This window comes from Lepidochelys kempii, chromosome 12, assembly GCF_965140285.1.
Source record: "Lepidochelys kempii isolate rLepKem1 chromosome 12, rLepKem1.hap1, whole genome shotgun sequence".
Taxonomy (NCBI): Eukaryota; Metazoa; Chordata; order Testudines; family Cheloniidae; genus Lepidochelys; species Lepidochelys kempii.
The window spans coordinates 26,413,811-26,432,259 of record NC_136391.1 but is presented as its reverse complement, the minus strand read 5'-3'; the positions used below and the strand labels follow the sequence as shown (position 1 = coordinate 26,432,259).

The 18,449-nt window shown below is 42.8% G+C and overlaps 1 protein-coding gene across 3 annotated transcripts in view; it reads right to left on the bottom strand.

Annotated features, from left to right (window-relative positions):
* The window catches only part of TK2 (thymidine kinase 2), a 32,700-nt gene that overhangs the window by 10,779 nt on the left and 3,472 nt on the right, over positions 1 to 18,449 (bottom strand). For all 3 annotated transcript variants that reach the window (XM_073307960.2, XM_073307961.2, XM_078848126.1), the window contains exons 4-6: positions 16,599 to 16,652; positions 14,029 to 14,118; positions 11,154 to 11,227 (exon numbers count right to left, since the gene is read on the bottom strand). In XM_073307960.2, coding sequence (XP_073164061.1) covers positions 11,154 to 11,227; positions 14,029 to 14,118; positions 16,599 to 16,652 — 218 coding nt within the window. The remainder of the gene's footprint in view (positions 1 to 11,153; positions 11,228 to 14,028; positions 14,119 to 16,598; positions 16,653 to 18,449) is intronic.

The window sequence follows — 18,449 nt, the reverse complement described above, 5'->3', positions numbered from 1 at the left end:
ATGTTTAGATTAGAGATATGGAACTCCGCTTGCTCTGTGGCTTTGAGTCAGGGACTCATACTATACCCTCTTTCTATAAGCAAAGTCTGACCTCTATTCTTATACAGAATGCCTATCCACCTCTGAGCAGCTTGGGTCTTTATTTCAAAAGATTCAAGGTCCCTTTTTTTTTTTTTTTTTAAACACAGTTTTTTAAAAAAATGCACTTTCTTGTAATTGATAGCAAACCCCTTAAATAAATACCCCCTTGCACTGATATTAAACTAAGACCCCGCTTCTGCCATCCAGTTTTGCTTTGCTGAAAAGATTAGTTTAATAGCTTGGACCTGGACCTCTCAATAAAATTCCAGCAGCCTGAACCTGAAGAAGTCACTCCAGTTGGTCTAGTTTTTTGGATGCTCATTACAGATTCCGTTGACATACCACTGGCAACCACTGTTGGGTTCCCTTTATGGCCCTTGGTCGGTTTACTTAAGACAGCTGATTTATAACTTGCCTAGGGATAAGGATCTTTAAGCCTGTCTGAACTGAATATGAGAATCCTGAATATGAGAATCCCCCAGGGAGTAGCTAAAGGCAGAAGAAATCATTCCTTTGGCTCCCACTTGGAAAATGAGGTATACATCTTTATGAAGACTATTAGTTAAGTAAATGGTTACACTCCAGAGCATTTAAGCTGGAGCTTTACAAATTCCAAAAGTTCAATGATTTTCTTTAATCTCACTAACTCTCATGCAGAGGTTGAAAGGACCCCCATTAACTGAAACTACAGCATAACTCATCAATGCAGATAAAGAACAAGGGGCAACTTTCAATCATGTACTCCACACTGCCATTATTGAAAAGCAATTCGTTTTATACCTTCGGGCAACCAATGAAAGTCGCCATACTGCTAACACCATACAGCTCAGCTCTCCATTAAACGATCTAGAATTGTGCTAAAAGCTTCCAAAGCAAGGACTTCATTCTAGCTAGTATAATAACGTATATATCTCAGTGTAACACTCAGGTCATGAGTCTCAGAGCTAATCAACACAGAACAACCCTCAGAACTCTCTCTTTCAGGATATCTAGTGTATCACTTATTGTTTATCTACTGAACATGAGTCAGAATTCTGGCTCCACATCTCTGCACCAAAAAATGAGTTCACATGCCACACAAGATGGGGCAAGGAGAATGGACAAGCCACTGGTCTTAAAAGCATTAAAATAAATGAAAGTCTTAGAACACAACAGACAAAAATCTTCTCTGCATCGTTGTGCAGCATGCTCTGCAGCAGTTAGCTACCACCCTCCACTAGAAGTGGCTGCATTTCCAGAGTGCGGTGAGCTATAAAGTAACGGAGGATCTTTCTGGGTGAAAAGGTGCTACGTAATAAACGTAAGATATTGTTATATCTTTGTAGAATGTGTCTTTAAGAAGTACTTTAGTTATTCCCTGGGAAGGAATAAACAGAGAACAAGGTTCCAGTCAGAAATAAAGACAGAATATACTTCAATATCACACCATTACACCAGGTTCACCAGTGCAAGAACAGTCTCTCTTCACACTGACAGTCACATGCATGCTCACATATCACATGCCACTAAACTCTCACCATCGTGAAGTGACAGTCCTCAGGCTACCCAAGCCTGTGAGTCTCCTTGTTACCCCTGCCTCCAGTGAGAGGGAGTCTTCCCTATGGTAGCTGGGTGGCAGCTCACAGGCACCACCACACCTTCAGCCACTCAAGCGCTCTGCTCTGGGCTTATGCCAGCCCTAACTTCACCTTGCAGGTTAACAGCAGCTCCAACCCAATCCCAGAGTCCCTTTGAATTGTTCTCCTATGACATCCAGCCCCGACACTGGCTATTCGCAGAATCCACCACAAAGGTGCAGTGGATCCTAGTTTACTGGGTCTTCCTTAAACCACCACCTCTGTTACCCATACAGCACTTATGATAAAACAAAAGGAGGTTTATTTATTTAACTAGAACCAAGAGTGTGGTGGAAACAAGCGGTTACAGTACAAAATAAAATCATGGACCGTGAACCTGAGCCTATACTTGTCAATAGTTACCTTTCCTGTCTAATAAAGTAGATTTCCCACCCCTCACGTTCAGTCTATTGCAGAGCTGGCTGGTTTCTCAATAACCAGGATCCAAAACGTTCATGAAAGTACCCAACTCCATCAGGGGTTCTCCTCATTAAATGCATCCAGAGTGTCTTTTTTACACTCTGTGATTCTGAAAAGAGTCTTTTGTTTCCCTACACGGCCAGGGTGTAAAACTCTCTCTGGTGCAAAGTTCCTTTTTCAACTCAGAGGTTTGGATTGTTTGATTGCCTAGGGAGGTTGTGAAATCTCCATCATTGGTTACACAAACACGTGTCAGGAATGGTCTAGATCGGGGTGGGCAAACTCTTTGGCCCAAGGGCCACATCTGGGTGGGGAAACTGTATGCAGGGCCATGACTGTAGCGCTGGGACAGGGGATTGGGGTGTGGGAGGGACTGTGGGGTGTGGGAACAGGCTCAGGGCAAGAGTTGGGGTGCAGGAGGAGTGCGGGAGGGGGCTCAGGGCAGGGAGTTGGGGTGCAGGAGTGATGCACCAGGGGGCTCGGGTGCAGGAGAGGTTTGGGGTTCAGGCTCCGGCCCAGCGCCGCTTACCTCAAGCGGCTCCGGGGTGGCAGCGGCATGCAGCGGGGCTAAAGCAGGCTCCCTGCCTGCCCTGGCCCTGCACCACTCCTGGAAGTGGCCACCCTGTCCGGCAGTGGCTCCTGGGGGTGGGGTGGAGCAGGCTGCAATGCTGCGCTCTGCCCTCGCCTAAGGGTACCACCCCTGAAGCTCCCATTGGTTCCCCATTCCCGAACAATGGGAGCTGCAGGAGGCGCTGCCTGCAGGCAAGGGCAGCGCACAGAGCCCTCTGCCCACCCTCCCCCAGGGGTGGTAGGGACATGGTGGCGGCAGCTTCCAGGAGCTGTGTGGGGCCAGGGCAGGCAGGCAGCCTGCCTTAGTCCCACTGCACCACGGGATTGGCAATCCCTCGGGCCAGACTGAAAGTCCAGATGGGCTGGATCTGGCCCCTGGGCCATAGTTTGCCCTTCCCTGTTCTAGATAATACTTAGTCCTGCCATGAGTGCAGGGGACTGGACTAGATGACCTCTCAAGGTCCCTTCCAGTGCTATGATTGTATGGTGCCGCTGATGATTTTCCATGGATAGTTCTGGGAGGGAGCAAGGCTTGTCAGTTGAGATTTGCATCACCTTGCCAGCTGATTAGGGATTAATGACACCTCCCTCTTGCTTGAATGGGCCATCCCTGAGGCCCATCATCTCTTGGTGTTTAATTTCTACTCCAGGTCCACAAAGTATACTTTCAGTATAAATACATTGGTTTTTAATATTACCTGTGCATACATCTCGCAATGATTATGAGTCTTGACAAGTTATGAGCTTTCTGCATACACCTCACATGATATTCATTTTGGATAAATACCTTGCAAAATATGTGTTTGGTGAAAGGAGTTTGTCAGGTCTGAGGTGAGAGCGGTTTATTAAGAACAGGGGACACTTTGCCAAGAGGTCTCTGTGTCACACATGTAAATAGAGAATGCCTATAAAATTAATATTCCCCAGGTCTCAGAACCATAACAGTAGCAATACCTATTTAACGTGGGGAAGGTTTTCAAGGGAACGACGGCAGTTAGGTGTCTAACTCCCACTGATGCCTCTGAAAATCTCTTCTTGTCAAGACCCGGCATAAGAAATATGATTGCCATGCAAACTTGGTGAGTAACAGAACTATATGCCAGGCCAATGAATGGCTTTATTTTCTTGGTATTTGTAGGGAAGAAGCTATTTTGTGGTAGCAATTTCAGTGCAACTACTGCACATCTCAGATGGTTTAAAATCATCAGGACTTTTTTCAGAGTTTGGTTTCATGCCTCAGGCTTATCCCCCTCTGAAACGTTTTATGATCCTGCCTCAGTGAGAGGGGAGGGACTAAATGACCTCTTAAGGCCAGTCCTACAATTCTATGATTCTACAAGAAACCAGAAACACGCATCTTAGTGCATCTTAGGAGTTGAAGACTAGTTACATTGCTATGTTGATACAAAAATTTCCTTAGTCATAATCACACATGCACTAAGTAATAAGATTGCCTGTGGTTACACCATGCCCTATTTTGGGAGATCCAAAGTAGGTCCTAAACTAAATATAATGTCATCTATTAACTGTCAAACCACATCTATTAATTATAAAAGACCAATCACTTTTTATCCCTCATGTATCCTTTTCCATATTCTATGAGATCATTTCCCAAACACGTAAATATCCATTCACAGACTCTGACTCTTGTTTGTTTAATTTGCAACCAATTTTGCAGTTTGTTGTAATGAGGCACAAAGCACATACCTGGTCCGCAACACTAAAAAAGGATACCAAAACAGAAATGCCAAGAGCCATAGCTGCCTTCAGAAAATATGTTACAAAGTCAAGAAATAAAGTCATTGCACATTATACTTAGCCTTTTAGCAGTAGGCAAGATTTTCAGTCCTTATGACACAAGCATTTGGTCCAATATGAAAAAAGCAAATCAATAGCTTAAAAGAAAGAAAAAGAACTAAGTATAGTCTTCTGAATACAGACTATGATAAACAGTGACTCTTACTATTTTCCACTGTTTTTACATGCCTTCATCTTAGCTTATCACTTATGTAAACAGTCAGTAACAAACAACTGAAGAGCTTGTGTAGCATGGATGCCATCTTGTGGATCTACTGGCAACAGCTGTTTTCCCCACAGATTTGGGCAAGAAACATTCTTCCTATAACCAATCTGAGGTTTCCAAACTATAATCCACTACAGATTGTTTCAAATATATTAAAAAGCCAGCATTGTAAAGAACAAACAATGCTGAGTGCATTATTTCAGATGGGAAGGCACTTATTATGTGATTGTTATGTTGCCTTCTGCTACACTGTCTCAGGCTGAAGGTAATGGACTGAAGGTAAAAAATCCATTGCAATCGACATACTACACTAACTAGGGTGACAGACTGTCCCACACACTCTCAAAGAAACTGAAGAACCACCTGATCAGCATCCTGTACAGCAGACAGGAGAAGATCAAGAATGAGCTCTCAGAACTGGAGCTGTTAATTATCTCATAGCATTCCCCACCTCCAACCGAAAGCCTAAGGTGTACCATATTAATTCTCTAAAGCCCTTTTATTCCAGAGAATTAAAGGTTTGTCAGTTTACAGCCCAGGGAGGAGACGACACTGAGTGGCCCGAAGGTGTCTACTACGAAGGGAAAAGTGCTGGTGGTGTGGAAGAGGTGAACCTCTCCATGACCCTTGGGCGTATGCAGCGACAGCAGATCAAGGAGCTGTGCACTAGCTACACGCCGACGTTCTCAGCCACCCCAGGACTGACTGAACGGGCATACCACTCCATTGACACAGGTAATGCTCACCCAATTAGGGTCCAACCTTACCGGGTGTCTCCTCAAGCTAAAACTGCTATAGGACGGGAGATCCAGGATATGTTACAGATGGGTGTAATCCACCCCTCTGGAAGTGCATGGGCATCTCCAGTGGTTCTAGTTCCCAAACCAGATGGGGAGATACGTTTTTGCGTGGACTACCATAAGATAAATGCTGTAACTCACCCAGACAACTATCGAATGCCATGCACAGATGAACTATTAGAGAAACTGGGACGGGCCCAGTTCATCTCTACCTTGGACTTAACCAAGGGGTACTGGCAGGTACCGCTAGATGAATCCGCCAAGGAAAGGTCAGCCTTCACCACACATGTTGGGCTGCATGAATTTAATGTACTCCCTTTCGGACTGCGGAATGCACCCACGACCTTCCAAAGACTCGTAGATGGTCTCCTAGCGGGATTAGGAGAATATTCAGTCGCCTACCTTGACGATGTGGCCATATTTTTGGATTCCTGGGCAGAACATCTACAAAAAGTCTTCGAGTGCATAAGGGAGGCAGGACTAACTGTTAAGGCTAAGAAGTGTCAAATAGGCCTAAACAGAGTGACTTACCTTGGACACCAGGTGGGTCAAGGAACTATCAGCTCCCTACAGGCCAAAGTGGATGCTATCCAAAAGTGGCCTCTCCCAAAGTCAAAGAAATGGGTTCAATCCTTCTTAGGCTTGGCCAGTTATTACAGACTATTTGTACCGCAATACAGCCAAATCGCCGCCCCACTGATAGACCTGACCAAAAAGCAACAGCCAAATGCCGTTCAGTGGACCCAAGAGTGTCAGAAGGCCTTTAACCAGCTTAAACCGACACTCATGTCTGACCCTGTACTAAGGGCCCCAGACTTTGACAAACCGTTCCTAGTAACCACAGATGTGTCCGAGTGTGGTGTGGGAGCAGTTTTAATGCAGGAAGAGCCGGATCAAGAATTCCACCCTGTAGTGTTTCTCAGCAAAAAACTGTCTGAGAGGGAAAGCAACTGGTCAGTCAGTGAAAAAGAAAGTTACGCCATTGTCTACGCTCTGGAAAAGCTATACCCATATGTTTGGGGACGGCATTTCCACCTGCAAACCGACCATGCTGCACTACGGTGGCTTCATACCGCCACGGGAAATAACAAAAAACTTATCAGGTAGAGTTTAGCTCTCCAAGATTTTGATTTTGACATCCAACACATCTCAGGACCTTCTAACAAAGTGGCTGATGCACCCTCCCGTGAAAGTTTCCCAGAATCAACTGGTTAAAATCGCCCTTGAGATGTGGAAAATATTGTTAGTCTTTATATACTTGGAAGTATATTTAGAGGTGCATGTGTCTTATTAACTCTGTTTTTTCCTAGAGCTCCAAGAAGAAATCCCAGCCAGCGTTTCACCTTAGCTGTGATTTGCGGGGGCATGTCATAAATATAAAGGGAAGGGTAAACCCCTTTAAAATCCCTCCTGGCCAGAGGAAAAATCCTTTCACCTGTAAAGGGTTAAGAAGCTAGGATAACCTCGCTGGCACCTGGCCAAAATGACCAATGAGGAGACAAGATACTTTCAAAAGCTGGGGGGAGGGAGAAAACAAAGCTCTCTCCGTCTGTCTATGTGATGCTTTTGCCAGGGACAGAACAGGAATGGAGTCTTAGAACTTAGTAAGTAATCTAGCCAGATATGCTTTAGATTGTGATTTCTTTAAATGGCTGAGAAAATAAGATGTGCTGAATAGAATGGATATTCCTGTCTGTGTGTCTTTTTGTAACTTAAGGTTTTGCCTAGAGAGATTCTCTATGTTTTGAATCTAATTACCCTGTAAGGTATTTACCTTCTGATTTTACAGAGGTGATTCTTTTTATTGTTACTTCTATTAAAATTCTTCTTTTCAAGAACTGAATGCTTTTTTCATTGTTCTTAAGATCCAAGGGTTTGGGTCTGTGGTCACCTATGCAAATTGGTGAGGATTTTTACCAAACCTTCCCCAGAAAGTGGGGTGCAAGGGTTGGGAGGATTTTTGGGGGAAAGACGTTTGCAAATGGGCTCTTTCCTAATAAAATAAACCCAGATAAAACATTTGGTGGTGGCAGTGGAAGTCCAAGGGCAAAGGGTAAAATAGTTTGTACCTTGGGGAAGTTTTAACCTAAGCTGGTAAAAGCAAGCTTAGGAGGTTTTCATGCAGGTCCCCACATCTGTACCCTAAAGTTCAGAGTAGAGAAGGAACCTTGACACTCTCGTACAAAACCAACCTTCCACACAAACTTCCATGTGGCTGGAATTTACAAAAAAAAAAAAAAAAAGAGACAAGCCATTTACAATGCACACTTCACTTCTCTTCAGAGGAAAAGGACAGTAAACTATCTAAACTCCTACATACCACAGGGGGCTACAACAGTGGTACCTCCAACTCACCTAACAATATTGTTAATCTATCCAACCACATACTTAGCCCGGCGGAGGAGTCCGTCCTATCTCAGCGACTCTCTTTCTGCCCCACTACCCCCATGAACGTGATACAGTTCTGCAGTGATCTGGAAGCCTACTCTCATCGTCTCCGACTCAAGGAATATTTTCAACATACCACTGAACAGTGCACTGACCCACAGGAACCCTCCTACCAAAACTACAAAAAGAAAAATTCTGCGTGGACTCCTCCTGACGGTCGAAATGACAGACTGGACTTCTACAGAGAGTGCTTCCGCAGATGTGCACAAGCTAAAATTGTGAACAAACAGCATCACTTGCCCCATAACCTCAGCCGTACAGAACACAACGCCATCCACAGCCTCAAAAACAACTCTGGACATTATAATCAAATGGGCTGACAAAGGAGGTGCTGTAGTCATAATGAACAGGTCAGATTATGAACAGGAGACTGCCAGGCAACTCTCCAACACCACATTCTACAGGCCACTATCTGACCCCACTGAGGAGAACCAAGAGAAACACCCTGCTACAGTATGGGAACAAGTCTACACGGACACACCCTCAGAGCCTCAACCAGGGGTATTCTATCTGCTACCCAAGATCCATAAACCTGGAAACCCTGGACGCCCCATCACCTCAGGTATCGGCACTCTTACAGCAGGATTATCTGGCTATTTGGACTCTTTCCTCAGAGCCTACGCTACCAGCACTCCTAGCTATCTTCGAGACACCACCGACTTCCTGAGAAAACTACAATGCATTGGTGATCTTCCTGAAAACACCATCCTGGCCACCATGGATGTAAAAGCTCTTTACACCAATATTCCAAACGAGGATGGACTACAAGCTGTCAGGAATAGTATCCCTGATGAGGCCACGGCACTCCTGGTGGCTGAGCTTTGTGACTTTGTCCTCACCCACAACTATTTCACATTTGGGGATGACTTATACCTTCAAGTCAGTGGCACTGCTATGGGTACCCGCATGGCCCCACAGTATACCAACATTTTTATGGCTGACTTAGAACAATGCTTCCTTAGCTCTCATCACCTAGTATCCCTCCTCTACTTGTGCTACATTGAGGACATCTTCATCGTATGGACCCAAGGGAAGGAGGCCCTTGAAGAATTCCACCCCACCATCAGCCTCAGCCTGGACCAATCCCCACAAGAGATCCACTTCCTGGACACTACAGTGCAAATAAGTGATGGTCACATAAATGTCACAGTATACCAGAAACCTACTGACCGCTATATTTACCTACATGCCTCCAGCTTCCACCCAGGACACATCACATGATACATTGTCTACAGCCAAGCCCTAAGATACAACCGAATTTGCTCCAATCCCTCAGACAGAGGCAAACACCTACAAGGTCTTTATCAAGCATTCTTAAAACTACAATACCCACCTGGGGAAGTGAGGAAACAGACTGACAGAGCAAGACGGGTACCCAGAAATCACCTACTACAGGACAGGCCCATCAAGGAAAATAACAGAACACCACTGGCCATCATGTACAGCCCCCAGCTAACACCTCTCCAGCACATCATAAACAATCAACAACCTATCCTGGAAAATGATCCCTCACTCTCTTGGGAGACAAGCCAGTTCTCGCTTACAGACAGCCCCCCCAACCTGAAGCAAATACTCACCAGCAACTACACACCACACCACAGAAACACTAACCCGGGAACCAATCCCTGTAGCAAATCTTGTTGCCTACTCTGTCCCCATAGCTACTCTAGCGACACCATCAGAGGACCCAACCACATCAGCTACACCATCAGAGGCTCATTCACCTGCACGTCTACTAATGTTATATATGCCATCATGTGCCAGCAATGCCCCTCTGCCATGTACATTGGCCAAACCAGTCAGTCCCTATGTAAAAGAATAAATGGACACAAATCAGACATCCGGAATGGTAACATACAAAAGCCAGTAGGAGAACACTTCAATCTTCCTGGGCATTCTATAACAGATAAAAGTAGCTATACTTGAACAAAAAAACTTCAGAAACAGACTTCAAAGAGAAACAGCAGAACTAAAATTCATTTGCAAATTTAACCCCATTAATCTGGGCTTGAATAGGAACTGGGAGTGGCTGGCTCATTATAAAAGCAGCTTTGCTTCTCCTGGAATTGACACCTCTTCATCCATTATTGGGAGTGGACTACATCCACCCTGATCCAATTGGCCCTGTCAAAACTAGTTCTCCACTTGTGAGGTAACTCCCCCCTCCCTTCATGTGTCATTATATAATGCCTGCATTTGTAATTTTCACTCCATGCATCTGAAGAAGTGGTGTTTTACCCATGAAAGCTTATGCCCAAATAAATCTGTTAGTCTTTAAGGTGCCACCAGACTCCTTGTTGTTTTTGTGGATACAGACTAACATGGCTAACCCCTGATACTTGTCTCAAGGTGTGATCTCATCACTTCTGACAAGCTAACCAGAGTTGGGCCTGGTCATTACATGAATGGTATTCTAAGGAAAAAACACAGGCTGCTACAGAAAGTATTTGTAATTCAACAGGCACCACTCTTCACTCACACAATGACCTCACATGGTTTTAGGGGCACCATGTTCTTGGATGTGCCAAATTATGGATGAGTTGTAAAACAGAAGTCCTGAAAATTTGCTCTTTAGCATTCCATGAGAATGTAAGCAAGATAAACTCCAGATCCTGGCCAAATCTAGTTTGTGTAATTAATGTATATTGTATCTACCTAATTTCCCTGTTCCAATTGCCTACAGTTTTATTCTTCATGTCCTGTCCTAAATTGTAGTGTATCTTTCTGAATACTACTAAACAGCTGTTTTGTTTCAGTCCAGAGAAGATGGGATTGCGTGTGTGTGCTGAAGAACTGATAATGAATATCCTAAATGCACAGGTTCAGAGTAGCAGTCATGTTAGTCTGTATTCACAAAAAGAACAGGAGTACTCGTGGCACCTTAGAGACTAACAAATTTATTAGAGCAAAAGCTTTCTAAATGCACAATGTACTTCATCCAGAAGGCTCCTCAAGACTGTCATATATAGAGACAAATCCTATAGTTGTTTCTTTTTTTTAAAAAAACTTACCTGTAATACTTAAAGATAACGGCAGCACTGACTAAGTAAGCAACCACTAGCTCTCTAATATACTGCTGCCAGGTTTCATGGATTACTGAAATGCAAATTACCATAGAAAACTAAGACTATCAGTTTACTTAAAAAAACTCTATAGTTAAAATAGGAAGCTAAAGTAGTAAACCATTTACTGTACCTTCGATATAAGTTTTCTACAAAAATGTGTTTTGCACTGTGAATTGACCTCTCCATCATTCTTAGCGGGGAAATCTACAAGATAAAAACAACAGCCATTCACTAGTTTTACATTTTCCAATGTTCTTAATTTCTTTCACCCCCCTAATGCTGCATAGCATGTCCTTTTACCTCCATTATTGATCAATCTTCTTCATGGTCACTACATTATTAAACTCCTACTAAACTATGCTGATTGTAACACAGACTAATTGTTTGGTCAGAGAGAAAAAAATTACTCTTACTCAGGAAACATCATGTATATAAACCTGGGATTCCAGAACCAGGAGTTTCCTGACACACTAGGCTTATGGAAGATGCATGAAGGCTAACTGCAGGAGCACCAAACCCACCAATACCAAGAGGTTAATCATTAGATACTTGACTAGAAATAAACTGCAGTCCATTAGAATGTGCAGAGCAATGGGAACTGTCACTGCCTGAAGTGGTGCCCTCCTCAGACATGTTACTGCGCTTATTATATAGGGCACTGATCAGAGACACTATAGAAAGAAAACAGGATTTTAGAATGGTCTCAAGTATGCTACTCCTCTTTCACGGAGGCCAAAGCAGTCACTGCAATTGGCAGAGCATCTCAGCTTCATCTGATCTACCACCCAAATGGGCTTCAATTTTGGTGAATGATGATTTCCTGCCAATGTTTAAGCTTTTCTCCCTGGTCTCCAAAGAATCAGGTGGTGCTGGAGGAGTTCCTTCCAATCAGCTATTCTACACAGAGTTAATGGTCACACAGTCACAATTGCTACTGCAAGGTTGACACAGGAACTGGCAGCGGAGTACAGATTAGAATGCAGGGGAATTCTTGGGAGCTTTTAATGAGCTCTTAAGAGACACTGGGACTTTTAACATTTTGCAAATCAAACAAAAGAACTCTGCACTTTCAAGCACACCCAAACCTTGTGGGTTTTTTCTACAGCTGTGCTAGGAAATACAAAAGGAATTGAAAGAGTGTTCTGGGTACTGAGCACCCCCAGTTGTCTGCTGCTCAATATGCTCCTTTGCATGGCAGCTCTGTCATCTCACAACTTTCACAGAAGTGATGGTGCATGGAGCACTTTTCAAGGTGCTCTGCAAGACAGAGGTCTGGAAGGCTTCCTGCCTCTTTAGCCTCCTCTATATCTACAGGGAAGATTGAGAAAGAGAGAAAAGTTCCATCCACCCTGAAGCTGTACGACACATGGGACTCTTCTGTGGCTGTAAGAGCCAGAGCAATGCTATAGGGCATGGGGCACAGAGGGGTACAAGGGGAAGGCATTTTGCCCATGGAACACAGAAACAGACTGAGGATGGGGAGGGAACGTGCTCAGAAGTGGAAATGATGACACCCTCTAAATGGGTGAAGCATGCACTCTCTCATTAACATGCTCGCTGTTAATAGGTGCAGAGGAGATTGGGATGTGGATTTCACCCCACCCAGCCACAGCTCCTGTGGAGTGCCTCTGGCCACACTAACCCACCTCCCTCACACTCACTTAGCGCAACACCAATATGCTGGCTGCCTCCTTCATTAATGCACAAGATGGAGAAAGGTCTCCCTGTGACCTCTCTTCCCTGTGTATCTGTGTAAAAGCAGCCACAATCTGGTATGTTCTGTTTCTGCTTTAATCCATACTAGGGACACAGCCATTATAAAAAGCTGCTCATTTTAGGAGACTAGTGTCTCAGCATTTTTTCATTGAAGCTATCAACCATATCCCTTTTCCTTCTTTACATACCAGCCAGGATACAGGTATAATTTTTGTGTTTTCATCTAAGAAAAACCCAGCATTATGGTGCAATTGTCTCATAACACACACTGAATAGAAAGTTAACAGGATCTGTCCAAATTTTCAAGAGTGCAGAGAAGTGAGAACTGGGCATACTTTAAAGCTGTAACTTGTAAAATGTCACTTTTCGGACAAGGAAAAGAGAAACTATTTCCAGAAAGCCCCAAACCACAGCCTTATAGAACTATTTTTGTCAAAATTACTATCAATCATTTTCATTGGACCATAACCTCACATGGGACTTCACAAAGAAAGACCCCTGCCCCAAAGCAAAGTCAGACAATATGATACAATAACAAACAGTTCAGGTATAAAAGTAACTGGAGATGCTATCAAGTGGGCAGGAAACAATAAATCAAGACTCCAAGCAAACAAAGGAGTTTCAGGGGGAGGGAGGGGATGAGAAAGGGAAAAGGGAAGATCCAGCCCAAAGAGCGCACATGGGAGAGGACTGGGAAGAATGTGAGAAGGGAGCAGAAGGAAAACGGATGACGAGAAAGAAGTGTAGACAATCCAAAAGGAAGTGGTACATGATCTTAGCAGAAGCATTTCAGATGGGTTAGAGTGGAAAGAGGTGAGAAGCAGGAAGCTGCATTTGTGTTTAGAGTCCCATGGGTCAGCAGGGCGTATTCTGAGTGATACCAGCCAATGTGTGATTTTGAATCTTCACATTTAAGATTACCATATGTGAACCCAGAGTTTGAGGTTCCTACAATTCACATACATCAAAAAATAAATAAAAAGACAAAGATAACAGTCAAGCTGAGAGATGACCAAGGCATGGGCCAGCATTTAACAGTAAGCAATACTGGATATGGGAATAAAACACATGTAAATATATGAGGTAGATGTCCCAGCCCACACTAAGCATTGACTTGAGTATATTAGTGTTGTCTTTTCACATGGAAATCCCTACTAGCTTCAGGAACACATAATGAAAGTCAACCTAGAGTCTTATCTTTTGGATGCAGGGTTATCAAATTATTTTGATCCATAAATGCACCTTAATATCTCTGCTTCAGATTAAAAGAAAAAATATCTTTAAATTACCATTGGCTTGGTATGCTGCTCCAACATGGTAAGCTGTATGTATGTCTGCAACGTTATCCCCCACCGTGATGAATCTTGATACATTAAACCCTGATGTTGGGGATGGGGGCAGAAGAGAGAAAGAAAACCACTTTGACTATACCAATTAGTAACAAATAAAACTAAGCTATTTATTTTATACCTGATCAGACTTACCAAAATAATGGCATTAAGGTAGCAGACACCAGAATTATTACTTCTGGGGGCATTCTGCGCCAAAAAATTAAAATTTCTGCAAATTTTATTTGTCAAAATAACACTACAAAATCACACCAGTTTCAATTATTTTGGAAATTTATTTCAAAATACCTGTCAGCAAGTATGTCTGAAGCAATACAGACACACACAAAAATTCCCCCAGAAGTAGAGAGTTAAAGAAACCCCCTATGACTACCCACTTCCTGTTTCTCTGCCCCCTCCCGCCTCCCGAGCCCAGCCAGGGGACCAGATACCAACAACCCCTCCCCTGCAGAGCCCAGCTGTGCCCTGCCCCCAGCCAATACACACGAACCCCCGTCTCCCCAGGGCCCAACCACAGGCCCCCCCCTTGCCCAGATAGCCATACCCCCTCCCTCCCCGAGCCTACCTGTGCCCCCACCCCAGCCCAGACACCTGCCCCTCTCTTCCCCCAGAGCCCAGGGATCCAGAGGGAGAAACAGCCTGATGCTCGGTCCCAGGCTTATGTGGAGTTTCCTGTGTGCCGCCCTCTCCTTCCTCAGGGCATGTTGGGAACTGCAGCAGCCAGGAACTCTCTAACTCCTTCCCCTCCCCCCGGAAGTGTCTTCTGTGTGCATGCTGGGCTCTGTTGGATCCTGCGACCTCTAATGGTGGCCAACAGCACTCCAGCCCATTTCTGTGAGGAAAGGAAATTCTGCACACAGTGTTAATTTCTACAAAACTCCGCATCGCACAATGGTGCGGAATTCCCGCAGGAGTAAAAGAATGAAATGACTCATCCGCATTTGGCAGAGCATGTGTTGGAATTATGGGCCTAATCATAAGGGACACTGAGCACTCAGATTGCCCACTAAACTCAGTGGGAGTTACAGGCACTCAGCACCTCTCTGAATGAAAACATATGTAGTGCATTTAACTCAAGAGAGCTCACAGCCAGAAGTCTCCTCTATGAGGCAAATGCAAATTACACCATGTCTAAAAAAATGAATCTGCTTCTGTGCTTGTCTGAGCAGGGCTAGAGCTCCCAGGACAGTGAATGACGCTAAAGAGGAGTAGCTAGACATGTCCACAGTATCTACTGTGACTCTGAGAAGAGAGGTCTTTTACATAGCACATTATAGGTTTTTTCCCCCTGGGGCTCCGCAAAGCATTTCTCTAATCTCCAGGACTCCCACCCCGCTTCCATTCTTTACACCAGTAAATATCAGCCTCTACCATAAGCCCAAAGCATAACAACACTTTATAGTAAAAAGGGAGTTTTTAGGATCAAGTGTGGGTTTGCAAAATGGCTTAATAGCAAACATCAGGGTTTAAAGTGACCTGAATTGCCCGCAGACACAGACTTGGCCTCTCCCCCCACCTCAAAGAGAGCTGTAAGGCAGGTGGTCTACTGGTGAAGATGTTGGTGACAAGTCATGGAGCAGTGCATCCCCCTGCTATACTGCCAATGGAAAAACAGAAAGCAGAGCACCAGTAATCTCCACCCAAGGGAATTTGCTTTCCTCAGGATACACTGCTACTAGTAATGGAGCCAAAATGCATATTGTGTGTGCAAAAGTGCAGGTACTTTGAACAGGTTGTATGTGCAATTTAGGCTGGAAGTGAAATGTATTCATTTACTTTGATTTCTGACCCCCCCACTCTGGGTAATAATGCTAAACTTATCAGAGGGTGGAGTCTCTGACGGTGCTGCATCACTGCGTTAAAAGTGTCTGATTCCGTGAGGTGAGGATGACCCTGCACACTCACCATAGTCAATGAAGGTACTCAACATCTTGCAGGACACTTTCTCAGCAGTCACACAGCATTCCCTGACTGCCAAATCCAACTCCTTTCACCTGACTACACATTCTACTTGTATTGTATTGTTTAGTATTAAAAAAAAAAAATTTCCTGCCTGCTTTGAACATTTGAAAGAGCTGTCCTAGACTTAGTTTATGAACTAAAGAACTCACTGCCAAGCAGTAACAGACCCATTGTGTCTCTGAGATGACTAAGACTCCAATCCTGCAACCTGCTGCATGCAGACAGACCTTTATGCCTGCACAGAGCTCACCGATTTCAAAATGTGGCTTACTGTAGATGTAGTGTCCATCACCATGGAGCTGTTTGCAAGATCGGAGCCCAAGTCCTTCTCAGGACTACATTTTGCACACAATAGGTTTAATGCCCATTCCTCAGTAAGAGAAAAAATAATAATCACCATCATGATATTAATTTTCAGTTACATAAGATCGTTACCATATCCTTGCTAGGGACTTCAATGCATCTAAACCCTCACACAGGACTTTGAGAACATCAAGGTCCATATTTTTAACAGAACACAAATCACAGGATTAGTTCCTGCCACTTACCAGAAGATTGTGACCATGTACATTCCTCCACTTAGGCACAGGTTCTGTCAAAACCTTAATTAAAAAATTACATTCATTCCATGTGACCCAAACGATTTCAATTTTTTTATTTTATTTATCTAAATGCATCAACTTAAGACCATTTTTACAAATGAATGAATAATAAAGTACCTGTACTAGTAACATGGACTGGAGAATCTATGCCTTTTTTTAAAAAAGGATTGATTTAATGAAATACACAATTTAATATTTAAAAGCTATTATAAAAATGAAAAAGATGCATTTAACTACAAAATATCCTGGTGGGTAGTTTTATTAATTATTATTTTTATCAGCACACCAAAACAAAGCAATGGCTGACTGATACCACGTAGAAGGCTGTCATTTATCAGTTACAGTGTAAAGAGAGAAGAACTGACAGCTGAATGTAGAGGGTATTTCATGTGAAAGATCTGCTAACAAATTAAGTTTGCATAGGACAAAACAGAATGACAAAGGAATAAAAGCTGAAGATCAATACGCCACTATACATAACTCTCATTTTATTTCTGTGGATCAAAAAGAAATGCAGTTAGAAGTTTAATAATAATCAAAATTAGGCAGAAAAAGAAGGTCTATTCTGCCCTAAGTAGCTGAAACCACAAGAGTCTCCAGGATGTCTCCATGTGGGGATGAGAATCCACCAAACTATACGATTAGGCCATAAAGGACTTTTAAGATCTTAGTGTGAGTCTGAGATTAGCTAGCTAAACTACATGCATTTACTTTTTAAATTTTTGTACTGTATACATATTTAAAAAAACATTTTGGGCTATTTATTCAACTCAATTTATTCCTTTTAAATTACCAAGGACCCTCTTAATACTAAGTATCCCTATGAAGAATCCTAGATTTTTGTATTAATATTCTTCTTAGCAGACCTATCAACACCTTTAAGATTTTATGTACTCATAAATAAATGCTTCCTGAAGTTTATTCTGAATTTGTTTTGGTTAAAGCAATTACAGTATTAAGAATAGGTTTGTCTTTTCCTCATCCAAAAGCATTTTGCCTATGGAACGTGGGATCAAATCCCATGTTTGTTTGACAAACTTCCAAAAATGAATTATACAAATGTATTTTTCCCAACAAACCAGCATATCTTTACCTGAATTATTTTAGTTTTATGGGGATTAATACCTTTTAGCTTCATTACGTGATATATCTCTGACTTTGCTTATTATGAGATCCATTTAAGATTTTTAAAAATGCAGTGACTAAAATTGTAGTGAATGGTAGTTCTATTGGTTATTGTTAGTTTTTTGAGGGACAAAATTTGATCTACAGAATATACTATGTTCCACTGTTGACTATTTTTGAACTGTATATATTTTATATCTGCCACTCAACAACTAAGAATTTTCCTAAAATATATATTGCTTTTTCCACTGACTCTGTTTACAATATTCCAAGAAACTAATACTACCTTAGACCTTGATTATGGAAATACTCATATATATATATATTTAATCAGGTAGGCAGACCCAGTGGCATCAATAGCCTATTTTACATGAGCAAAGCTATGCATGTGTGTGATCGTAGATCGAGGCAACAATTAACCCAAGCACAAACGTAGTAAAAATACAATACATTATATTGGCTTCCATCTCATTAACAACGAAAAGTATTGGAAAACAAGGAAAAGTATTGGTTGCCAAATGAAAAAAGGCAACATCAAGAAAAAAAAGTATTGTTTTTAAACTTCTGGGACTATTGCTAACAGTTTAAAAACTAGAAAATGTTTGACAGTGTTCCTTTAAATTCATCTTACTCTCATTTAATCTTGGGAAATACTGCAGTAGACTTGAATAC